Source organism: Chelonia mydas, chromosome 3 (genome assembly GCF_015237465.2).
Source record: "Chelonia mydas isolate rCheMyd1 chromosome 3, rCheMyd1.pri.v2, whole genome shotgun sequence".
Taxonomy (NCBI): Eukaryota; Metazoa; Chordata; order Testudines; family Cheloniidae; genus Chelonia; species Chelonia mydas.
Window position 1 is genome coordinate 133,665,479 of NC_057851.1, and position 23,359 is coordinate 133,688,837.

Consider the following 23,359-nt stretch of genomic DNA (forward strand, 5'->3'; position numbering starts at 1 on the left):
TGTTTTCTTCCTGCAATCCAGTCATTTGCTTTCATGTTTAGGGACTTCCAAAGTTATGCAGGTAATAAGGAAACCCCAGGGTGGCAGTTAATTTGCAGTGAACATAGCATAGAGGAAATCAGATATGAGGCCCTTTTTAAAAAGGAGTAGAGATGGGACCAATTAGTTAAGGTGGTAAATTAGTGCAGTTTGGATCAGAGGCCTGATAGAAGGGAGAGGATGTTATAGTTTTTGTTTCATATTCAAACTTCTGGATACTTACTTCAACTGAACCTCCTTGAGCTTTACCAACTGGTAGACCCAGTCCTCGGATATTGTTAATGTTTAGCTAGGCTCTTTTATTAAGAGCAATGTCTTTAAACTGGGGCTGTCAAGCGATTAAAATAATGAATCCCATTAATCGTGCTATTAATTGCATTGTTAATAATAGAATACCATGTATTTAAATATTTTGGATGTTTTCTACATTTTCAAGTATATTGATTTCAATTACAACACAGAATACAAAATGTACAGTGCTCACTATATTTATTTTTATTACAAATATTTGCACTGTAAAAAACAAAAGAAATTATATTTTTCAATTCACCTAATACAAGTACTGTAGTGCAATCTTTATCATGAAAGTTGAACATACAAATGTAGAATCATGTACGAAAAATAACTGCATTCAAAAATAAACAGTCTATAAGTCCACTCAGTCTTACTTCAGCCATTGCTCAGACAAACAAGTTTTGTTAGAATTTGCAGGAGATAATGCTGCCCGATTCTTGTTTACAATGTCACCTGAAAGTGAGAACAGGCATTCTTCACATGGCATTGTTGTAGCCAGCGTCACAACATATTTACGTGCCAAATGCGCTAAAGATTCATATGAGCCTTCGTGCTTCAACCACCATTTCAGAGGACATGTGTCCATGCTGATGACGGGTTCTGCTTTATAATGTTTCAAAGCAGAGTGGACTGAGTTAGATGCCACCAAAAGAAGGTTGATTTTCTTTTTTGGTGGTTTAGGTTCTGTAGTTTTTGCATCAGAATGTTGTTCTTTTAAGACTTCTGAAAGCATGCTCCACACCTCGTCCCTCTCAAATTTTGGACAGCACTTCAGATTCTTAAACCTTGGGTCGAGTGCTGTAGCTATTTTTTTGGAAATCTCACATTGGTACCTTCTTTGTGTTTTATCAAATCTGCTATGAAAGAGTTCATAAAATGAACATGTGCTGGGTCATCATCTGAGACTGCTATAACATGAAATGTATGGCAGAATGCATGTAAAATGGAACAGGAGACATACAGTCCTCTCTCCAAGGAGTACAGTCACAAATTTAATTGACGCATAATTTTTTTAACGAGCATCATCAGCATGGAAGCATGTCCTCTGGAATGGTTGCCGGAGCATAAAGGGGCATACAAATGTTTAGCATATCTTGCACGTAAATACCTTGCAATGCCGGCTACAAAAGTGCAATGCAAATGCCTGTTCTCACTTTCAGGTGGCATTGTAAATAAGAAGCAGGCAGCAGTATCTCCCATAAATGTAAACAAAAGTGTTTGTCTTAGCGGTTGGCTGAACAAAAAGTAGGAGTGAGTGGACTTGTAAGTTCTAAAGTTTTACATTGTTTTATTTTTGAGTGCAGTTATGTAACAAAAAAAAATCTACATTTGTAAGTTACACTTCCATGATAAAGAGATTGCACTATGGTACGTGTATGGGGTGACTTAAAATATTATTTTATCATTTTTACAGTGCATATACTTGTAATAAAAATAATATAAAGTGAGCACTGTAAACATTGTAGTCTGTTGTAATTGAAATCCATATCTTTGAAAATGTAGAAAAACATCCTAAAATATTTAATAAATTTTAATTGGTATTCTATTGTTTAACAGTGTGATTAATTGCGATTAATTTTTTTGAGTTAATTGTGTGAGTTAACTGCGATTAATCGACAGCCCAACTTTAAACATTATCAAGTTAAGTGAAATCAAATAGATTTTACAAAGTATGTAACAAACTGTGCCGGCATTCTTGTGTCACTTATTCCACACAATTTCACCCACTTTCCCTTGCACTACTAAGAATTTAGTAAAAGAACATTTTAGAAAAGCCATATACAGGCAGTGAAATATGGAAAGGCAGGAGTACTGTCTGTATCGTTTGTGCTCCTATCATCTTTGCTTCCTTTAGTCATGCTGTGGAATAACAACAGCTCAGCAGGACAGAGGTTTTTAGACTCCACTGAAACGTGTAGAACATGATCTATGAGTACATCTAACAGTTCTGTTTAGAGAGATTATGATCCTAAAAAGTAGTTTGTTGATCTGGGGGACTGAAGACTACCTAACCTAAAAGACATGGTACGCCTGTTCTATAGACAATAATGAATCACTGGTTAATTTTAGACGCTGACGCATTTTAGACCGGTAGGTGATGATACCACTGCCTGACTAATGGCAGTATCAGCATGCCTCCCACTGTTTCTAAAGGCTGTGATGTTGCATTTGGGGCCTTAATTTTCAGCACCTGTATACCTAATTGGACAAAGTAAGATGTGTTTTTCTTCCTTTTCTGTATTTTTCCATTGTCTTTGAAGGATCTACACATGGTTGGCAATTTTTGCCAGGAATGGGGTGAATGTTTTTCCAAAATGAGAACTTTTGCCTCAACCATCACCCATTTTATAACTGAATTTGAACCAAGCTCCCTCTTTTGTGGTTCTGATGCTATTAGATGAAGGCTTCCATAATCCAAAACCTGACTCATTATACAGGGTTGTTCTGTTCCAGTGTCAGTGTGAGTGGAGGCCATTTGTGGTAACATACATTGCAAGGGAAAGTACTAGTGTACCATGCTGAATAGTAGTAAGTCTTCAGCTCTCTGTACACCTGCTCCCTTAGTCACAAGACCACAGATTTAAAAAAACAAAAACAACACAAAAAGGTTGTGGGTGGATATCAGGCATGTGGACATAGACTTCAGCACAATTCTCTTAATGCCAGGTGCTTCTTCATTTAAGTTCCTTTCTTAGTTTCACATTTTTTTTCTCTTAGGTTCTATGTCTGACACTAGGAAGGAGTTACTTGGGGGTAGTATAGCAGCAGTCTGATGCAGAATTAGGATCTCAGGAACTCCCTTTCCTGCCACTCAGTTCTTCATTGTATTTAGATGCATGCTACACAGAGACTCTATAGGATCAAGCCCTCAGAGTATTTTCTTTATCATTTTCTAGTCTGGATCGAAACAGGAGGTACAAGGATAGTGAAAGTGTTTGTTTCTGAAGTTTATCCACTGTGGGAATTCCCCAAATCTTATTAATTCTTGAGGTTTGCAGTCCAGTTTTCCCAACCAAGCTGCTTGGCTGAATCAAACCTGAACTCTGAATCTTTTTAGGATCACTAACGTCAAACTTTAGTCCTTTCACATAAAACAACAGATTGTAGAAACAGAGGTTTTCTTTTGTTTTTAAGATTCACATGTCATGGGAGATGTTTCAGGACTCTAAATAGTTCTGTGAAGAAAGAAAGATTAAGCATTTCATTCTGACAATATTACATCTGTTTTTCTTTTCCAAAGCAAAGAGAATATGAAAGATAGTGTATCTGCGCATTTCCTTAAAGACTCTGAAGGGGAACTGCTATAGGCTGTTGGCATGGGTATAGCCTACGATCCCTGGGGGGCACTTATCCTCAGAGGAGCCACACTTATCTCAGTCAATTTAAGAGAAGATATCAGGACGTCATCCTGAATTGTAGCTGATGACTTAAAAGAATAAAAAGTTTGACTATGACAGAATGTCAAGAATGATGAGTAATCCGTAGCCTGGGAAGAGACACTGAACTCATGTGATGTTACCTAGGCTGTTATAGCAATTTGTGGCAGAGTGCAAGATCTTTCAGATGGCCATCCGATATTTCTGGATTGGCTCCCTTTGGAAGATCTCCATTGCCCCATAATACTGTTTGAGTGTTTGGGATCAAACTCCTTTTTGACTAATTGTGTTTTGTAGTTTTCAGTTTACCCACCTAAAAGATCCCTCTTCAGTTTTCTTTTATCTAAATTAGATAAGGTACTCATCTTCACTTCCTGTCCTAAAGTCTTGTATGGTGTTCGACAGCGTAATTGAACACCTCCCATATTTCACTCCAGAGGTGGCTACATATATTAGTTTGTGAAGCATTTTGAGAAGCTTTTTGGTGAACAGTCTCCTATTAAATGTATGAGACCATTTCTGAAAAGGCTTCATGTGGAGTACAATTGTTTTCTTTTTGTGTAGTACAAAGTTTACATTCTTGCCTCAAAGACACAGCAGAAGTGAGAGTAAAGGAAGAGAATGCTGCACTGGAGCACTTTCACTAAGCATGGAATTGACTTAATATTCACTAAATAAATGAGCAGATTCTCCAAACCCTAGAAAATCATCACATCCAGTAGTAATTCCATTCTTGTATTGTATTGACTTAGCACGTGTACGTGTTTCATAAGCCTTCCTACAGGAGTGTGCAGATATGTAACATTCGTTTTCAAATAAGTTGCTACACAAGCAAAGAAGGCCTGTTTAACTTTTTTTTAAATTGAATAGGGCTACTGATGTTTTTTACTAAGTCTGTTCGCATTTCTCCTCTATCTTCAATTATACTTTAAAACAAAAAAAGGAATCAGAATATTTACAGCTGTCAATGTCCCACTAACTTTATGCCTTTTGTGTGGCTCGCCACTGAATAATTTGATTTGATTTCCATTTATCTGTGTACTTTTGATCATTAGCATTTTTTACAGTTGTGGAAAACAATGATAAAAGAAATGCCCACAAAGTGTGTTTTCGGGCTTCATGTTCAATTAATTAAAAAGAAAAATAAGAAAAAACCTTTGGTACATCTTAATTTGTTGCTGGGCATCTGGATTCCATTGTTATTCAGGGTGTGATTACCACTTAGAGCCTTGTTAAATTTGAATTACATTATCTAGCTCTCCAGGGATTTTTCCTAAAGTCATTTTCTTTTGCACTGTGTATGACAGCAGTGTGGTTTAGGCCTCCAGTGATTGTTTCTGACACATGAGCTTTTGGATCTCTAAAACAGATTGCTATTCTCTAGGGGTTTAGAGTGATGACAGTTTAAATATTCATTTCATATTGGATAAGCAGAGTATGGTAGTAAATCTCTTTATCACAGAAGTGTCTTTTAGAAACAATAGCACAACTGCTCTCTTGTAGATAAGGTAACACAAATAATCCTGTTTAATTTAAAGGTACTATTTAGGGTGAATTGTAATATTTTTGTAACATTATATGTTTGGGGTTTTTATGCAGATTTGATTTTAGGCAGAAGCAGTACTTTTGCATTAAAAGATGTGGTAGTTTTTGACCACCAAAGAGGATTTTCTCCCCCTTTTATAGAACTTAGAGCTACAAGTGGTCTGAAAGAAGTGTCAAGTCTGGCATTGCCCAAGAGTTGAGTTCTGTTGGTTCATTGCAGTGTTGGTCCCAGGGTACTAGAGAGGCACGATATGGGTGAGGTAAGATCTTTTATTGGCTCAACTTCTACTGGTGAGAGACAAGCTGAAGAAGAGCTCTGGGGAGCTCGAAACTTCTCTCTCTGTCTCTCTCTCTCACCAATAGCAGTTGATCCAATAGAAGATCTTACATCACCCACCTTGTCTTTCTATTGGTTCATGACATTTTAAAGCTAGGGCAGTTTTTTGAACCCATTTGTCACAGATCCTAGTGATCATCCTTTCCTGCCCCCCACTAGGACTGCTGTGAAGGGAATCTAAGCCTCTGTGTTCTGGATGCCCTGGGGTGTGTTGAGCTTCTGGAGCTGAACGGAGTCCAGCTACTGTCCCAATCTAAGGGCCCCATGGAACAATCTCGGAGCACAGACTTTCTAACTGGCACCACCCTCCAAGTGTTGGAACCTGTTGTCCAGCCTCCTAGATGCCCTAGGTGCAGCAATGACCCTTCACATTCCCCAGGACTTGAAATGCTCATCTCCCAGAACTCCACTCTACAGGTGTGAAGCTTCTCGTTTACAGTTGAACTCTCCCAGGAGCGTGTGGTACTTGTGAAGCACAAACACACACACATTTTGTATAATCTTTCAACTTTATGCTCTTTTTATATGTAATCCAATGTAAAGCACAAGAGAGTTCCGATCACTAAAAGCTCTACAAAATCCTAAATGTGATGTCCCTCACCAGCTTACCCTTCCCTTGGGAGTTTTTGGGGAATCATCTGTGTTCCATGGCAGGGTCCTCCACCCCCTTTTCTACTGTGCCCCTGCAGCAGCCTGCCTCATATTAATCAGCTGCAAAATGGCTCTCTCCCCCATGTGAATCCCTTTATAGACTCTTGCTTGGGGTCACCTTTTTTTCTGTCTTTTTGGAAATTTTGCATTATTTTCAAACTCTCCTCCGTGCACACACAAGGTAGAAGAGTCTTCTCCCAACTAGAGCAAAACCTATTGTCCCAAGGTGTTTTACTTCAAATATACTGTTGTTGAGTGCTGATCACTTACCATTGTCTCTGGCCTGGTAGAGACATGATGCCGCCCTGCTAATTTAGGCTGGATCCACATACACATAGGCTTTCCTTGACGCAATAATTTCATGATAAAATTTCATAGACTCATCCACAATTCAGAAGTAGTACAGACAGAATCCTCAGGGTGTCACATTAAAGCTAGCGCATTTTGTTTGAATACATGCATAATGTGGCCCCACCATGAGAGCCAGACTACTTTAAGATTTGACCTTGTCCATTCCCAAGTTCTATCAGTCATCATTCTAGTGGCAAACACTCCCTTATACACAAACACATTGCCAAAATTCATCCATTTCATCCTCACCCAAAGCAATTTTATGCTCAACAACAAACACTTTGTCCAAACCATGGGAACTACCCATGGTGATAGGATGGCACCCCAATATGCCTATTTCTTCGTGGGCCACCTCGAGGAAGAATTTCTGGGAAAATGTACCACAAAACCAATGATATACCTGAGATACATCTGATATTTTCATCCTCTGGACGGATGACCTAAATTCCATGATAGATTTCCACAACTTCAGCAACTACCACCTATTCATCATACTCTTTCTAGAACACTCCCACACTAGCATCAGCTTCCTGGACACCACAATCAGCTTCAACAATGGAACCCTGCAGACAGCTATATATAAGAAACCCACAGATCACAACATTTTATCTCCACAGATCTAGGAACCACCCGAGATGCACCAAGAAATCAGTTATCTACTGCAAAGTGCTAAGCTACCACAGAATATGCCCTGAGGAGAAAGTCTGGGATACACACCTTAACACACTTAAAACTGCCTTCACCAAACAAGGACACTAGTTTAGAGGACCGGAGAAGTAGATTGCATCATGGAACAGGCTACCCAAGTATGCTGAGAGAACCTGCTTCAATTCAGGGAAAAAAACAACCCACCTACCACACACCTCTAGTAACAACTTGATGGGGATCATATCCTGAAAGATAGATTTCCGAGCCCCCTCTTCTGGCATATAAACAACCCCTCAATCAAAAGCCAACTGCCCAGAGGACACTCCAAATCAAAGCAATACCAGACACTGCCCGAACAACAGATGCAAAACCTGTAGACATATCTCCACTGCCATGATGATCAACGCTCCCCACAACACACCTTTCAAGATCCATGTTCCTACGCATGCCAATCATAATATGTGGTGTACCTCATCCAATGTAACATCTATGTGCGTAAAACCAGACAATCACCAAGTTCTCAAATGAACTCACACAGAAAAATTATAAAAGACAACAACATCCTCTCACCTGTAGGTGAACACTTTTCACAAAATGGTCACTCCCTATCTAACTTTTCAGTCCATGTCCCCAAAGGAAACCTGCACAACACCTTCAAAGGGCAAGCCTGGAAGTTTAAATACTAACTTTACTAAACACTAAAAATCATGGATGCAGTGGAGACACTGGTTTTATGCTGCCTCATAACAATCCGTAACCCACTAACTCTCTTTTGTCCTAAGACTGCAGAGGTGTTAATTGCCTGGTTCATCTTGAATGCTCTCTTGCAATATGTGTTTTAACTCCTTATTCCACTTTGTATTTAGCTTTGTAATTCTGATTACCTTTCCCAGACCTGAAGCAGATGTCTGGGTGGCTTGAAAGCTTGTGTCTTTCACCTACAGAAGTTGATCTAATAAAACATATTAACATAAGCACCTTGTCTCTCTCACTCCCTTTCTTTGTTGCTCTTTAATCATCTAGAATGGTTGCTGTTGAACAAGGCAAGCCACTCCAAGCAAGTCCTACTATTGTAGTAGCAGCATGCACATTAAGCCTTCTGCTGTGCATTGCTCAGTAATTATAGTTTTGTTTTCCCCAGTTTGCATGGAATTTTACACCTTGAATTTTGCTTTAGTTCAATTTCAAATAAACCTAAAATGTTAATGCAAAACTGAACTAAGTTCACTTAGTTGTACCTGGTTTGGGGCTGAAAACCCTGTTTTCAAACAAGATCATATGTTTTTGATATCCCAGACTCATGCCAGGTTCATCAAAGTTGGGAAATACGGCCTGAGTTCTGGTTTCCTGAGTTCTTGTCTCACCCTGCATTCTTAAATCTATTAGAACTTTTCTGTCTTTCTCATGTAAACAGTTAGATCTTTCTGTCTTCCTAATACTGTATTTTTTCACCTTTATTAGAAGTGTCTATGTTAGGTGATACCTTTGCTGTAGGGTGCCTGGTAACTGTAAGGATTTGTAGAGATGCCTCCACTTATATAATGTCAGGTTTCAGAGTAGCAGTCGTGTTAGTCTGTATCCGCAAAAAGAAAAGGAGTACGTGTGGCGCCTTAGAGACTAACAAATTAATTTGAGCATAAGCTTTCGTGAGCTACAGCTCACTTCATTGGATGCATGCTTTGGAAAATACAGTAGGGGGACTTTATATACACAGAGAACATGAAACAATGGGTGTTACCATACACACTGTAACGAGAGTGATCGGGTAAGGTGAGCTATTACCTGCAGAGGGGGGGGAGAGAGAGAGAGAGAGGAAAAAAACCTTTTGTAGTGATTATCAAGGTGGGCCATTTCCAGCAGTTGATAAGAACATGTGAGGAACACTATGGGGGAAAATAAACAAGGGGAAATAGTTTTACTTTGTGCAATGACACATCCACTCCCAGTCTTTATTCAAGCCTAATTTAATGGTGTCCAATTTGCAAATTAATTCCAATTCAGTCTCTCATTGAAGTCTGTTTTTAAATTTTTTTTGTTATAATATTGCCACTTTTAGGTCTGTAATCAAGTGACCAGAGAGGCTGACGTGTTCTCCGACTGGTTTTTGAATGTTATAATTCTTGATGTCTGATTTGTGTCCATTTATTCTTTTACGTAGAGACTGTCTGGTTTGGCCAATGTACATGGCAGAGGGGCATTGCTGGCACATGATGGCATATATCACATTGGTAGATGTGCAGGTGAACGAGTCCCTGATAGTGTGGCTGATATGATTAGGCCCTGTGATGGTGTCCCCTGAATAGATATGTGGACACAGTTGGCAACAGGCTTTGTTGCAAGGATAGGTTCCTGGGTTAGTGTTTTTGTTGTGTGGTGTGTGGTTGCTGGTGAGTATTTACTTCAAAAACAGACTCCAACAGACTGCTGAATTGGAATTAATTTGCAAACTGGACACCATTAAATTAAGCTTGAATAAAGACTGGGAGTGGATGTGTCATTACACAAAGTAAAGCTATTTCCCCTTGTTTATTTTTCCCCCTACTGTTCCTCACATGTTCTTGTCAACTGCTGGAAATGGCCCACCTTGATTATCACTACAAAAGGTGTTTTGTTCTGTTTTTTCCTTCCTCTCCTGCTGGTAATAGCTCACCTTACCTGATCACTCTTGTTACAGCGTGTATGGTAACACCCATTGTTTCATGTTCTCTGTAAAATATCCCTACTGTATTTTCCACTGCATGCATCAAATGAATTGAGCTGTAGCTTTACAAAAGCTTATGTTCAAATTAATTTGTTAGTCTCTAAGATGCCACAAGTACTCTTTTTCTTTTTTCCACTTATATAGATATTTTGCCGTGCCTGTGCAGTTAAGGTCATATCCCTGGCTTCTACCTGGAAATATTTTTAGACCGAAGCTTCTTGGTCCTTTGTTGACTTCCTGACTTGCATAAGATGTAAGGGAGAAGAGCAAAGGTCCTTTCAAGCCTTTGAGGAGCTAATTACATACTTGTCCCCCAAGCCCATGGTAGAACAAGTGTTTTGTGTACTGCAGCTTGCAGCCACTGACGGGTAGACTCAGGAAGCTGAAGGAAGGAAAATATATTTTGGAAATAGGAGGACACCGTACGAGGCTAGAGGTGGGGAAGAATTACAGGGGGAGGAAAGGATGTGTAGAAAGAAGTAAGACAAGGAAAGAGAAGACCAAGAGAAAGGGAAATTTAAAAAAGAGAGAAAAATGGGACCTTAAAATGGAGTTAGGAGGAGGGGAGCTGAACATAAAAACAGAAAGAGAAGTGCAAGAAATAAGGGTAGGATTTTGATCCAGGGAAATATAATTTAATAAATAAGATATGGAGCTCACCCTGCTGGAGCATGGTATAAAATACAGTATATGTAACAGTACATTTACAAAGAGGTAAATACAACACCCCTTCCTCGTTATTGCTTGCTGTTCAAACAATAAGTGTTCCAAATGTTTCCCCACAAAAATCTGGTCACTCCCTGGGTAGCAGATCACTGGGAGTCAGAGGGTAGCAGGAAGGATGGCCTCTGACACCTATAAGCCCACCACTTACTTTGGGCACCAGCTGTACATTTATCAGAGAAACATTTGATCAGGAACAAAATTGCTCTCCAGGAAGATTTTATTGTAGCATTTGCATTTGAAGCAGTATTTTTCTAAGGATCATATGCTAGCAAGTTTTGCTGGCTATAAATTTACATAAGCTAATGTATTTTTACTATAGTATTCATATCTATGCCATGATTTGTCACCCGAAAGTAATCTGTTGTTTCAATTTCAGCATGTGAGACAGAAGCGGGGAAAGTTTATCAGGTATCGCTAGAAGAGCACATCCAGCCTTTCAAAGACAGCATGGAGCAATTCATTAATCAAGGTAAATAATGAAACGTCATTTAACCTTTTCAAGACATTTCAAAGGAAAGTTATAGAAACAATGTTTATACATTGGGAGTAAAGAGACAGTTTATTTTGGCATCATAGAAAGATGTGGGTTAGTTTAATCAGATGCCATGCAGTTCTAAAAGATTTGTGGGATGACTGCTGTACTGTCAGTGAGTCACCCTTTTGAGTGGCAGCAAAGACAGATGCTATTGGCTCAAGAGTGTGAACTCATCATGAGTTCTCAACTCTAGTAAAATGTTTGTTTCTTGAAAATATTTTAAAGCTGGACTCATCTCCAAAGCAGTGACTGTTGTGCCAAAAATACGGTGTCTGCAGAGCAGAGGTCTCATTTCAGCTCTTCAGATTACAAAAAGTGAGACTAATTTCTTAAGCAAACACAAAAGGCAAATTCAAATGGACAGGCTTGTGGAAAATGCTACGGGAGGGATAAATTTAAATGTATCTAGGCTGATCTCGTCTGAACACTAGGAGGGAAGCACCATAACAGGGGATGGGTGGTGCTGTTTCCATGCCCCACCATCAGGATTCTGCAGTAGGTGAGGAGAGCAGCACTGCCAATGAGGGAATGTTCTGAGTCGGAATGTTCTCTGCTGACTTGGCCAGGTGGTTTTCTGGCCAGTACAGTCTACTTATTTGGCTGTTCCTGTCCCCACTCCAGCTTTCTGTAACCATACAACATAATAGAAAACAAAAATATTACTTTTTTTCATGATTGGATAAACAATTGTGTGAGAAGTGAAAGTTTCTTCTGCTTATCCCTTTTAGAGGTCAATAGTGCTGAAGTCTAGAACTGTGTTAACTAATCATCACAAATGGAAATGATCATTGATGGATTGTATTAGAGTTCAATGCCCATTATTTATTTCCAGTGAGCTAGGCAGGTATTAAATGCACATTTTTGCTTCCTAACTGGATCATCAAAGGTAAATAGCATTTTCAAGGTAGTCTTATGGTGACGTTCAGCATGGGTGCACCAGTTCCTGTGACTTCACATGTCATTGAACAGATTTATTTAGATTGATGCCCATAGCCAAAACACCACGTGACCAATCAAATACAAATCAACAGATCATGAAAGGTCAGTCCCCAAATCCTTGCCAAACAGGTCCTAAGCTGTGTCCTGAAAGAATTGGTAAGATCTGCTTTGGAATCAGAGGCCTACATTTTATACTTTATGCCACAATGGTAATTGTTTTTTGGCATCTATCTTAATGTATGTGCAAATAAGGTTATGCATGAGGAAGAAGGAACAACAAATTAAAGGTCATTTGTCAATAGGAAGTAGAGATTCTTTCTGTCAGATGATGTGTTAGGAGCTACAACTTAAGGTCTAATAACTGTTTTATGCATTCCTCTTAAAACTAAAACAATGATTTGAACATGAGATTTATTTCACCTATACTAGTGTAAATCAGAAGAAAATCCAATGATGTTTCTTCATCCCTTTAGGAAAGAACAATGAAAACATTATTAATGGTCATAAAAGTTGCCTGGCTCCCTATTTAAATTTCTCCACAGTTTTTTGAGACTGTTTTCCTGCAGCAGTGAATTCCACAGAATGATTATGTAGAGGAGAAGTAATATTCTATTTTGTTTGTTATATGTTTACCAGATATTTTTTTTTCCTCAAAGTCATCCCCCTCCCTGATCTTGTATTCATTTTGAGACAGAGAGAAAAGAAGATACTGATAAATCTGATCCTAGAGGTCTAGTCTCCTATCAGAACATACAGCTGTTACTCCTTTTTGGCATTAGTGGGAGTTTTGTGTGATCATTGATGGGAGAAGAAACCCCATAACCTCAGAACAGCAGCAAAGTTAAAAATATTATTTGCATGTTCTAATGGAAATTATTACAAGTAGGGGTTATTTAGATGTGTTCTAAATAAACTAGTCTACAATTCTTTAAACCGTGCAAAGGCTACTTTTCAGAAGTCTCTAATGATATTACTATATGAAAAATAGAGCTTAACATATAGGAGAAAAGAATCCTTTAGTTAAGTTCAAAAAATAAAGTAATTTTAAAATACCTTCCATTATGGAACTTTGTTTTTACTTGGTGGGATTGAATTCAGACTTGAAAGAGGCCATGTTTAAAACAGGATTTCTCTTTCCTGTTCAGTGTTTGACAGGCTTTTGATCTAGATATTTTTTCTAAGGGCTTTTGTTGTTTATGTAGGCATAATCGATGAGTCTTTTCAGCTAGACTGCACACACAAGATCATTTAGAAAAACAGAGGGACAACTTTTGGCACCTTTGGGGGATTTATGTGTTTATATAATGTGTGTTCTGGGCAAAGTAAAATAAAGTTTAAGTTCTTTTATATTTAAAATTCAGTTTCTCCAAAGCAAAAAAAAGTTTTAAACTTACAGTTAAATTCATAATTGTTCACAGGGTTAAATAACTTGGAATGTTTTTGTGATGCTTTTCAGAGCAGGTAACTTTTCTGTATAATGAGATTCACCAGTTCAGAGTAACTTTAGACATTTCCAGAATATTCCATTGATACATATTGCTAGCATTGGCCAGGCAGAAAGCTGAAGTGAGAAACGATCTACCAGTATGTGTGGAGAGCTGAGCATGTGTGGTTAAACATCTCTCGCAAGGAGCTAGAGAAGAACTGTATAGGAGCAGCTACAGGTTTAGCACAGTTGTATTAGTTTAATTTTTAATTAAAATATTGCAACTGGTCAGGTTGAATTTTATATGTAAAAAGAAAAAAAATAGTGAGTAAACTTGTAAAGTAAAAGCAGAAAAGATTGGGGCTCAGAATCCTGTCAGAGTTACTTTTTAAATGGATCATTACACCCACCTTGGGAGGAAGAATCAATCCCTATGCATGTCAGTTAATATGTTATCAGTGGACCTGGAAATGATGCACTTGGTTACGGTTTCCTAATACTTTTGTTATAATCACCTTGCAAACTATATGGTTAACTCACCAGCCCATGCACCAAAGAACCCTCTCCAGCCACAGGATTCCAATTCCTTTTCTGTGCAGCTTTAGTTTTATTTCTTCAAAATAACATTATTTAATACAAGTTCAACATGTCGTGTCCTGTCCCCTCTAATCTGGAATTTTCTGCAAGAGCCTGTCTACTCCCTGCAGGATTATGCTCCATAGACTACCTGATGAGGAGTCAAGATGAGCCTACAAGGCTCCTCTCTCCTTCCTGACCTACTTCCTGTAGAATTACACTCTGCAGGCCATTTGCCTCAGACTCCTAACTGGGTTCTTTTCCCCTCCCAAGCATCTCCTGCAGGATATTACTCTTCACAGCTCCCTCTTCATCTAAGCTAAGGACCAGTTGATCTTCAGGCTATAACCCAATCCCTGGCCTCAAAGTATCTGCTGAGGCAGCTGATTATTCACAGGTGGGGCTAGGTCTAGCTCCACCTAAAGAATCAGCCACCCTGTGAGACATCTGTTTTAAGTTGCGTATTGCTTTGCTAAACTTGAACCATTTGTGCTGAAATTGTCTCTGCCAGAGGCTCCCCCCCCTCCCCCGCCCCAAAAAAGGTTTCAGTAAAAGCAAATTAGCTGCTTCCAAGGAGAAGACTAAGGAATAATTAGTATACAATAAAAAATGTTAGTCATTTTCCAAAAGTTACATTTTTTGAAGGTTTCTTTGAAGAGCTCTAGCACCTGTAAGATTTAGAACAGAAATATGAAATTTGGCGGGCGGATGATCCTGGTATTAGACAGGTACCTTTTGCTGTCCCCATTAAAATGTATCCAGATTTAGCCAAATTGTAAGTGTCTGAAAATTGCAATTTGCACATGCTTGGTAAAGACTTTTATGGTATGTTTACATGGCAATATTAACTCAAGTTTTCTATATGTGAGCTACTTCTTTCAAGTTAGCCTAATTTGAGAGAGCGAGCAGCCACAGTGCCGAACAACAGTCAAGCTGCTGTTTTCATACTGGAATTGCACTCACTCGTGTGACACAAAGGCTTCTGTGGGCATATCTGATGGTTCTTCGCACTGAAGTAAGCTCTATGAATTCTTTCCCAGTGGGAGAGTTTATCTGGGCACACGGGTGGAATTGTGGAAAGACAATGTAGTACTAATGGAGCTACCCTACATCCACACTGCAGAGTGGTCATGTTAGCAGCTGATGAGTTGTGCTCACTCAAGTTTTAGTTATGCCCCCTAATGGCCCAGCCAGCTTGAGTTAAGGATTTTTGTTAGTGGAAGGAACTTGAGCTAGGTGCAGCGTTCAAGTTGTAATTTGAGTTAACTTTGCAGTCAAGGGAGGCCTTTAGAGGCTTGCTGGTACAGTTGCTGAACATTCCATCTGCACTGAGCATGCTTCCTGGCCCCACAGACTCCATGAAGGATGTAGCAGTAGAAACTGTCACTTTATTAAGTAGTGCTGCATTGCATTGGGACCCAGAAAGAGACCGTACATTCTAATCTCAGCTCCCCCATGTACTGATATGCAAAATTCTGTGCCCATCACTGCGTTTATTCTTGAGGAAGGCCCCATATTCCTACCTTAGAAGGCAGGTGAGTATCATACCACTGATTTTACAGAGTGGTTACACAAGGTCATTTCAGGTACAACTGGCAAGATCACACTGTCTCTAATGTTGCGGACTCAATCCACAGTCTCCTTGCCTTGAACGATAAAATATGCCAAATTTATATAGTTGGCTATCCTATCTATAACCATTTCCTTCCAGTGCCAGGAATAGAAATCAGGAATCCTGATTCCCCATGTTCCACTGCTATCTAGAAAACAGTTGTGTAAGCCATTAGCAAAGTGTGTCACATTTACCTCTCTCATGGCTGGTGTACTTAGAAGATAATAGCCTGCTACTACTGTCAATTACTCTTACAGGTCAAGCAGTACACATCAGTGCTGTGGATCTAAAGGCTTTGGGTTTAAATCCTGCTGGTGGGCCAGTATGGTTTCACATGATAAAATTTGCTCTGTTGGTTTGGGGATTTGTGTATTTTTTTTAATCTAGGAAATTGCATACCAAAACTATTTTTAAAGGATGTAAAGTTTGCAAAATCACCCCTTCAGGTTAGGAAGTGTCAGAATGAAGGTTTTTCATGAAATCTTAACTTGCCCTCCCCTGTGTATATGAACTATGATAAAGTCCTTAATTACATGATCACATGCTGTCTGTTCTGCAAGACCCCTGCTTCTTTCAGTGCAAATGATGGATAGTGAATAAGGCAGAGGTTTGTAAGAAAGACAAGAATGTTTCTTTGTGGTTAAGGCAGTGGACTGGATCCCAAGAGATCTGGGCTCTGCTCCTGACTCTGCCACAGACTTCCTACCTAATGTTCAGAGAGACCGTATCATAAGACACATACCCATGCTACTTTAATTCTGGTATTCCTTACCTTCTGTGTGCTTGACTTGCAACTTAATGTTCTTTAAATGTATCTTTTTAATGTATAGGGTAATACGATTCTTTGTTGTTATTTTCCAAAATGTTCTAAACTAATCCTTTCAAGAAAACAGGGCATAAAATAACGTAAGGAATATATAGAAATAAAACTGTTTTGTTCTTTAAAAAAAATTCCCAGGCCAAAAACTTCATTAAGGTAGCAAAGGGGTTGTATGAGTATATGGCTATGAATATCTATTAATTTTAAACACCATTCTTTAAACATTATAAGATATTTTAAAAAATGAAAATAAATTATAATGCTGAAAATGTTCTGAAAGGTGGTAATAGTAATGACATAAGTTTCCAACATTAACCTTATCTCTGCCTTCCTATCGCCCTCCTCAGTCTTTCATGTAACTTTGAATTCTGGGCTACGGATCTCAACTATCCAAATTGCAACTCTGTTCTGACCTATAAATTGTGATCCTACCTAATAATCAGATACTGAAAAAAAAGATTTTCCTCAAGTGGTGAGGACCAGAGGAGACCACGGCATTTCACTCACATTCCCTCCACATGTCACCCACTTAAAAGATTAGTTCCCCATCACTCCACTCTGGGAGGGACACCCCTCTCTACTCCATTCACTGTCCCTGTAGTAGTCAGAGACCTCACATTCTGTAGACAAGATCAGCTTTTTTCCTCAGAACCACAATAATCGATAGTCCCTTGCAAAGTCGGCCTGAAATTCTGCTATACTACGCAAAGGACAGAAAGGATATGTAGGTTGTATCAGTGTACCATATACTTCATATATGCAACAGTGAAGTCTTTAGTTTTTTCCCTGGGTACGTCCCAAAGTGGAGAAGCAAAGCAAGGCTAAATGGGCAGAGTTAGGGAGCTGTTAGTATAAGCAAAGCTACTGAGATAGGACTGTTCCCCATATGCTCTTTATTGAAAGAAAAAAAAATAAACCTAACCCCTCCCCCCCCCCCCCAAACTTCCCATTTTTGAAAATTTCACTGGAGAGGAATGCGAAGAACAGGCAACACAGAATAAGTACATAAGAAAACAGAATGCTTAACACTGGGGGAAAATAACGTGAATTTCATTAATTGTTTTACAGTTTTCTATTAGTGTTCTGTCTGCTTTAAATGATGAAAGTCATCTTTTTTTTATATATATATCTCAAACATTTAGATGTGGTAATGCTAACAAATGCATCTGTATTGCATCAACTTGTCTTTTACCTCAGATGTCTACACCTCAGTTGGTTTGCATTACTACATAGTCCTCTTGTTGCACATTCAATTTCATGTGGATCACTAACACTGCTTAAATGAATTTGCCTTGTTTCAGAACCCACAAGAAAGCCAATGTATTCAGTTCTCTGCAGCCACTGCACAGGAACTCACTCACGCATCCTTAGTGGCATAAATGTAATCTATGCCTACTGTGTGGGTATCTCTGCATGGTGTGGTCAGGTAAAAGAAGGTTTTATGGACATGTGTTTGAAAAAGCCCCATACTCATCAGTGACAAAAAATAAGGGACAAGAGAGTTTATACAAGTCATCAAAAGGTGTGCCAATAAACCCTTTTTATGCCACTCTGCACCATCAGCGATTCTGTTTTTTCTTGCATATATTAATGGAAAGCAATTTCAGAAATCTTTAAAATTGTAAAAAATAAATAAATAAATAAAAAGTGTGCGTATGTCCATCCATCACCCGCCTACAGAAAAGAGTCAGGTATCTTTAAGTTATCAGTCCTTCCATGCAGGTCTTGGAAAGAGGAATTAAAACCAATGTAAACTACTTACAGTACCATCTCTATACCTAAGAATGTATGCTTTGTCTTAGTAAGTGTCTTTTACTACATGCTTGTACAGTACCTAGCAGAACAGAGCTCTCACACGGTTGAGACCACTAATCTTTTTGAAGCTCTCCGAGACTTAGGATGTTAAAACTAGTGGCAGTGAATGGGTTAGTGGGCAGTGGGCAGATGAGATGGTGAAAGCACTTGGGCAATAATAGTATTTATTAATATTAAAATTAGTATTTAATAATAATAGTATTCAGTATTTATCTTAGAGATCTCCTGAATATTTTGGGTGATCAGTATTCCAACATGTTTCATACAAGAGTATTACCACTGAAAATCCCAATTTGAGGAAAGGCCTTTGTGGGCATATTTGTTAATGCCCAAGAGTTCTGATTTACTCCAATTAATTCCATCTCTTGAGAGGAGCCCAAATGTATTAATAATCACCTATTACCAATAAAACCTTCATACATTAGTCCATAAGGAAGCACAATCTAATAAAGCAATTATTTGTTTGTTATATATAAAAGTACTAACCAAATGATAGATTTTACTTTACCTTTCCTATGAGTTAAGGCATGTGGAAGTACATTGATGATAATGCTTCAATCTTTTAACCCCAATGAAAGAGAGAGAGAAAAGAAAAGGAACTAACGTATCATTATCAAATAGAGCTCATTAACTTGTTCAGAGCAGCCATATCAGATCTCCGAGAGCAATACATAAATTCCATATGATTGAATCATTCCAAAAATATCTTCTCTTGCAAGGGAGGAGTTTGCAGACTGTTGAGGTATTTTTTCCTCCTCCTGACATGAACTGAATGATCCTTTCTTCTCACCATTCATATTATCAAATGTTGCTGGGCATTTAATAAAAAACTTCAAGTCCACCTTCCCGGCCAGATGTTTTGCTTGGTTAAAAGCTGCCCTCATTGCAACCACAACAGGGGCATAATCATAAAAGAGCTGTATTTTAATTGCTGGATGCTGGATTCTGGATTTCTGCAAATAAGCTCCTTAGTGGTAAACTTCAGCAATTTCACAGTCAAACCTCTAGGCGTACTTCCTGGAGCTGGCTTGAGGGCAAGGGCCTGGTGTGCATGATCTTTATCAAAACAAAAATCTACTGGCAGATCCAACAACTTAATTACCTGTTTAGGGACAAATTCAGAAGGTTTACCATTCTCTATTCCCTCAGGGACACCCACAATCCTCATGTTATATCGTTGCAAGCAGCTTTCTAGATCAGTTAGCTTGGTCTTAACAGTCTTGATGATGATACAATTCTTCATAATCTGCAATTTGTTCTCTTTGAAAGCATCGCCCACTTCAGAAATTCTGTGTTCTGCTTCATCCATCTGTCTGGATAGAGCGTGCAGTGCACTCTGAATCTCAGTCATTGTGGTCTGTAGGGTGGAAACTCCAGATTTGATTCCAATGGAGTATCTACGGCCACCTGTTGTAGCACAGCCATCAGCTGCATTCCATCAAGCTCAGGCACCATTTTGTTTGTAGAAGTGGGAGAGGCTGATCTCCTCTGGTTTTGTTGGTTCTTTCGGATCCGGAGAGGAAGAATCTACAGCTAGAAGATAGTATCTTGGGCATTTCAGTAGGCAGGTGCAATATTTCTTTGGGAGGGATGATGGGGTTTAGGGGATGACGTTTGGAGATTCCTACTGGGCCGTGGGCGCCGACTTTGTGGATACTCCGCACCCACCAGCAGCCAAGCTCCCTCCTCCTCCTCGCCGCCGCCGCCTCCTCCCCAAGTGCTCCATGTCCTCGCTCCTCCCCCTCCCTCCCCGCGCTTCCCACCCCTCCTCCCCACCTAACAGCTGTTTGGCGACACTTCGTGCTTTCCGGGAGGGACGGGGACCCGGCATGCTCAGGGGAGGAGGCAGGGCAGGGATGGGGACTTGGGAAAAGAGGGTGGAATGGGGGCAGGGCTAGAGTGGGAAAAGGCAGGGTGGAGACATTGGGAAAGGGGTGGAATGGGGGTGGGGCGAGGGCAGTGTAGGAGCAAGAAGAGACGGGGCTAGGGGTGGGGGTGAGCGTCGAGAACCCACCGGGTAGAGGGGTAGTCGGAACCTATGTAGTGGGCTGCTTCATAGCTCAAGCAATCTGCATTTGCTTTGGTCACAGCACCCTCTGTTGTCATCAGGTTAGTGTTTCTATTGTGTTTCAGTGTTAGTAAATGTGCCAAAAAGCTTAAACAATAGGTTCATGCATTTTATTGATAAACTGAAAACTAAATAAAATATATATCTATGGTCTCAAATATCACTGCATTATTTCAGATATAAGCCAGTGTAATGTCATTCTGAGGTTCAGGCATTTGAAATAAAGACAAACAAATACAAGTTTATGATACTGATGGAAAATTATGCTGGCACAAAACTTCAGTAACACAGTTGTAAATCAGGGCTGCATGTTAGAAACTATATTAGTAGTTGTATCCTGAAGTATTTGAAGTAGGAGTGTCACAGTTAGCTCAAGCAATTAACACAAAACAAATTAACTAGATTAAAAAAATAATCACAATTAATCACTGTTTTTAATTGCACTATTAAACAATAATAGAATACTAATTTAAATTGAATATAAATATTTTGGATGTTTTTGTACATTTCCAAATATATTGATTTCAATTACAACACAGAATACAAAGTGCACAGTGCTCACTTTATATTATTTTGTATTACAAATATTTGCATTGTAAAAAAGATAAACAAAAGAAATAGTATTTTTTCAATTAATCTCATACGAGTACTGTAGCGCAATCTCTTTATTGTGAAAGTGCAATTTACAAATGTAGAATTATTTTTTTACATAACTGCACTCAAAAACAAAACAATGTAAAACCGTAGAACCTACAAGTTTACTCAGAGCTTCTTCTTGTTCAGCCAATCGCAAAGACAAACAAGTTTGTTTATGTTTATGGGAGCTAATGCTGCCTACTTTTTGTTGACAGTGTCACCTGAAAGTGATAACAGGAATTCACATGGCACTGTTGTAGCCGGGGTTGCATGGTATTTACGTATCAGACATGCTAAACATTTGTATGCCCCTTCATGCTTCAGCCACCATTCCAGAGTACATGCTTCCATGCTGATGACACTTGATAAAATGTGTGTTAATTGAATTTGTGACTGAATTCCTTGGGGGAGCATTGTAAGTCTCCTGCTCTGTGGTTTTACTTGCATTCTGCCATGTATTTCATGTTATGGCAGTCTTGGATGATGACCCAGAACATGTTGTTCAAGGGTCTCCCAAGGCAAACAGGTCCGAGAGGAGTTCTCAGACAAAGCACGATCCAATCCCCCAAGTCCTCAATGGTGGATCAGGCGGAAGAGGGTCTTTGGATCTCAACAGCTGTGAAAGCGGATGAAGGCTGCAGCATGTTGGAGATCTCCAGTCATCTCGGACTTTCCCTGCCACTGGGCCCCAGACCTCCAGCTTGTCATGATTGTGTGGTTGCTGTAGGCGTATCAGCTTCTCCACGTTAAGACATCACGCACAGGTTTCTACCATGGGAAATAACATCTTTTCAACCTTCCATCAAGGGATCACCAATGACGATGACAACAGTGCCATGTGAATACCTGTTTTCTACATCCAAATATTCCAAAAATACTTAAATAAATGTGGTATTGTTTAACAGTGCAATTAATCATGGCTATTTCAATAATCTCGCAATTGATCACGATTAATTTTTTAAATGTTTGACAGCTCTAATTTGAAGACTCTATGAAGACTGAAGTATTTAAAAGGCTCAATTGGAATTTCATGAATAGAAAATGTCTATTTTTTTATACTTTCTGCCAAAACCTTTCTGTGCATTTAATTGTCAAGAGAAATCCAGACATGGGAATCCCTGTGGGTGCGTCCTTCTATTGCAATGTGGTCTTACCATGAATATAGCGTAGAACATTTATACAGTATGCAAATGTACTTAGATCTCAATTCAGTGTAAATACAAGTATTGAAAACTATAGCAGTGTAGTGACTAAGGGCTTGGCTACACTTGCGAGTTACAGTGCATTAAAGGAGCTCCAGGCACACTAGCTCGCTACCCGTCCACACTGGGAAAGCATGTAGAGTGCTCTGACTCCGCGTCTGGTCCGCTCCTGGTACTCCACCTGTGACTGGAATAATGTTTTGTGCACCCCCGCCGGAGTGCTGTGGCGCCAGTGTGGATGCCCTGGTCTGTTAGTGCACTCTGATCGGCCTCCAGAAGTGTCCCACAATGCCTGTGCTAGCCACTCTGGTCATCACTTTGAACTCTACTGCCCTGCCCTCAGGTGACTAACCGCCAGACCTGCCCCTTAAATTCTCTGGGAATTTTGAAAATCCCCTTTCTGTTTGCTCAGCCAGGCGTGGAGTGCTCTCCGCGAATCTTTCCAGGTGACCATGCCTCCACTAGGGCAATCCCCAGTATGGCGCAATGGCGAGGTGCTGGACCTCATCAGTGCTTGTGGGGAGGAAGCTGTCCAGTCCAAGCTGCGCTCCAGCCATAGGAATTACTATACCTTCGGGCAGATATCAAGGGACATGATGGAAAGAACACAGTGCAGTGCAGGATTAAAGTGAAGGAGCTGCGGAATGCCTACCGCAAAGCCCATGAGGCAGACAGCCGCCCAAGTGCTGCCCCTGCGACCTGCTGTTTCTACAAAGAGCTACTTGGGGGCGACCCCACCTCCACTCCGAGTACCACCATGGACACTTCAGAGCCCAGTTCAACAAGGCAGGAGGAGGAGGAGCAGCAAACTAGGAGCGAGGGTGCTGAGGTGCCGGAAGACACCCCGGAATCCCTAGATGCATGCAGCCAGGAGCTGTTCTCAAGCCAAGAGGAAGGTAGCAAGTTGCGGCGGCTGGTGCTTGAGGAAGGACAAACACCAGAGGAGGTTCCCAGTAAGCGGCATTTATTTTGGGAAGGAAGTTATTCGGTGCGGGCTCTTGTGGTGAGGAGGGTTAGGGCTGCATGCATGCCTAGATGCGGAATAGGGTGTTGATGTGCTC

General features: G+C 39.9%; 1 protein-coding gene across 3 annotated transcripts in view; it reads left to right on the forward strand.

The window, feature by feature from the left end:
- Nucleotides 1-23,359, forward strand: part of FMN2 (formin 2) — a 248,618-nt gene that overhangs the window by 175,588 nt on the left and 49,671 nt on the right. For all 3 annotated transcript variants that reach the window (XM_037895301.2, XM_043543314.1, XM_037895302.2), the window contains one exon: nucleotides 11,046-11,138. In XM_037895301.2, the coding sequence (XP_037751229.1) occupies nucleotides 11,046-11,138 (93 nt within the window). The remainder of the gene's footprint in view (nucleotides 1-11,045; nucleotides 11,139-23,359) is intronic.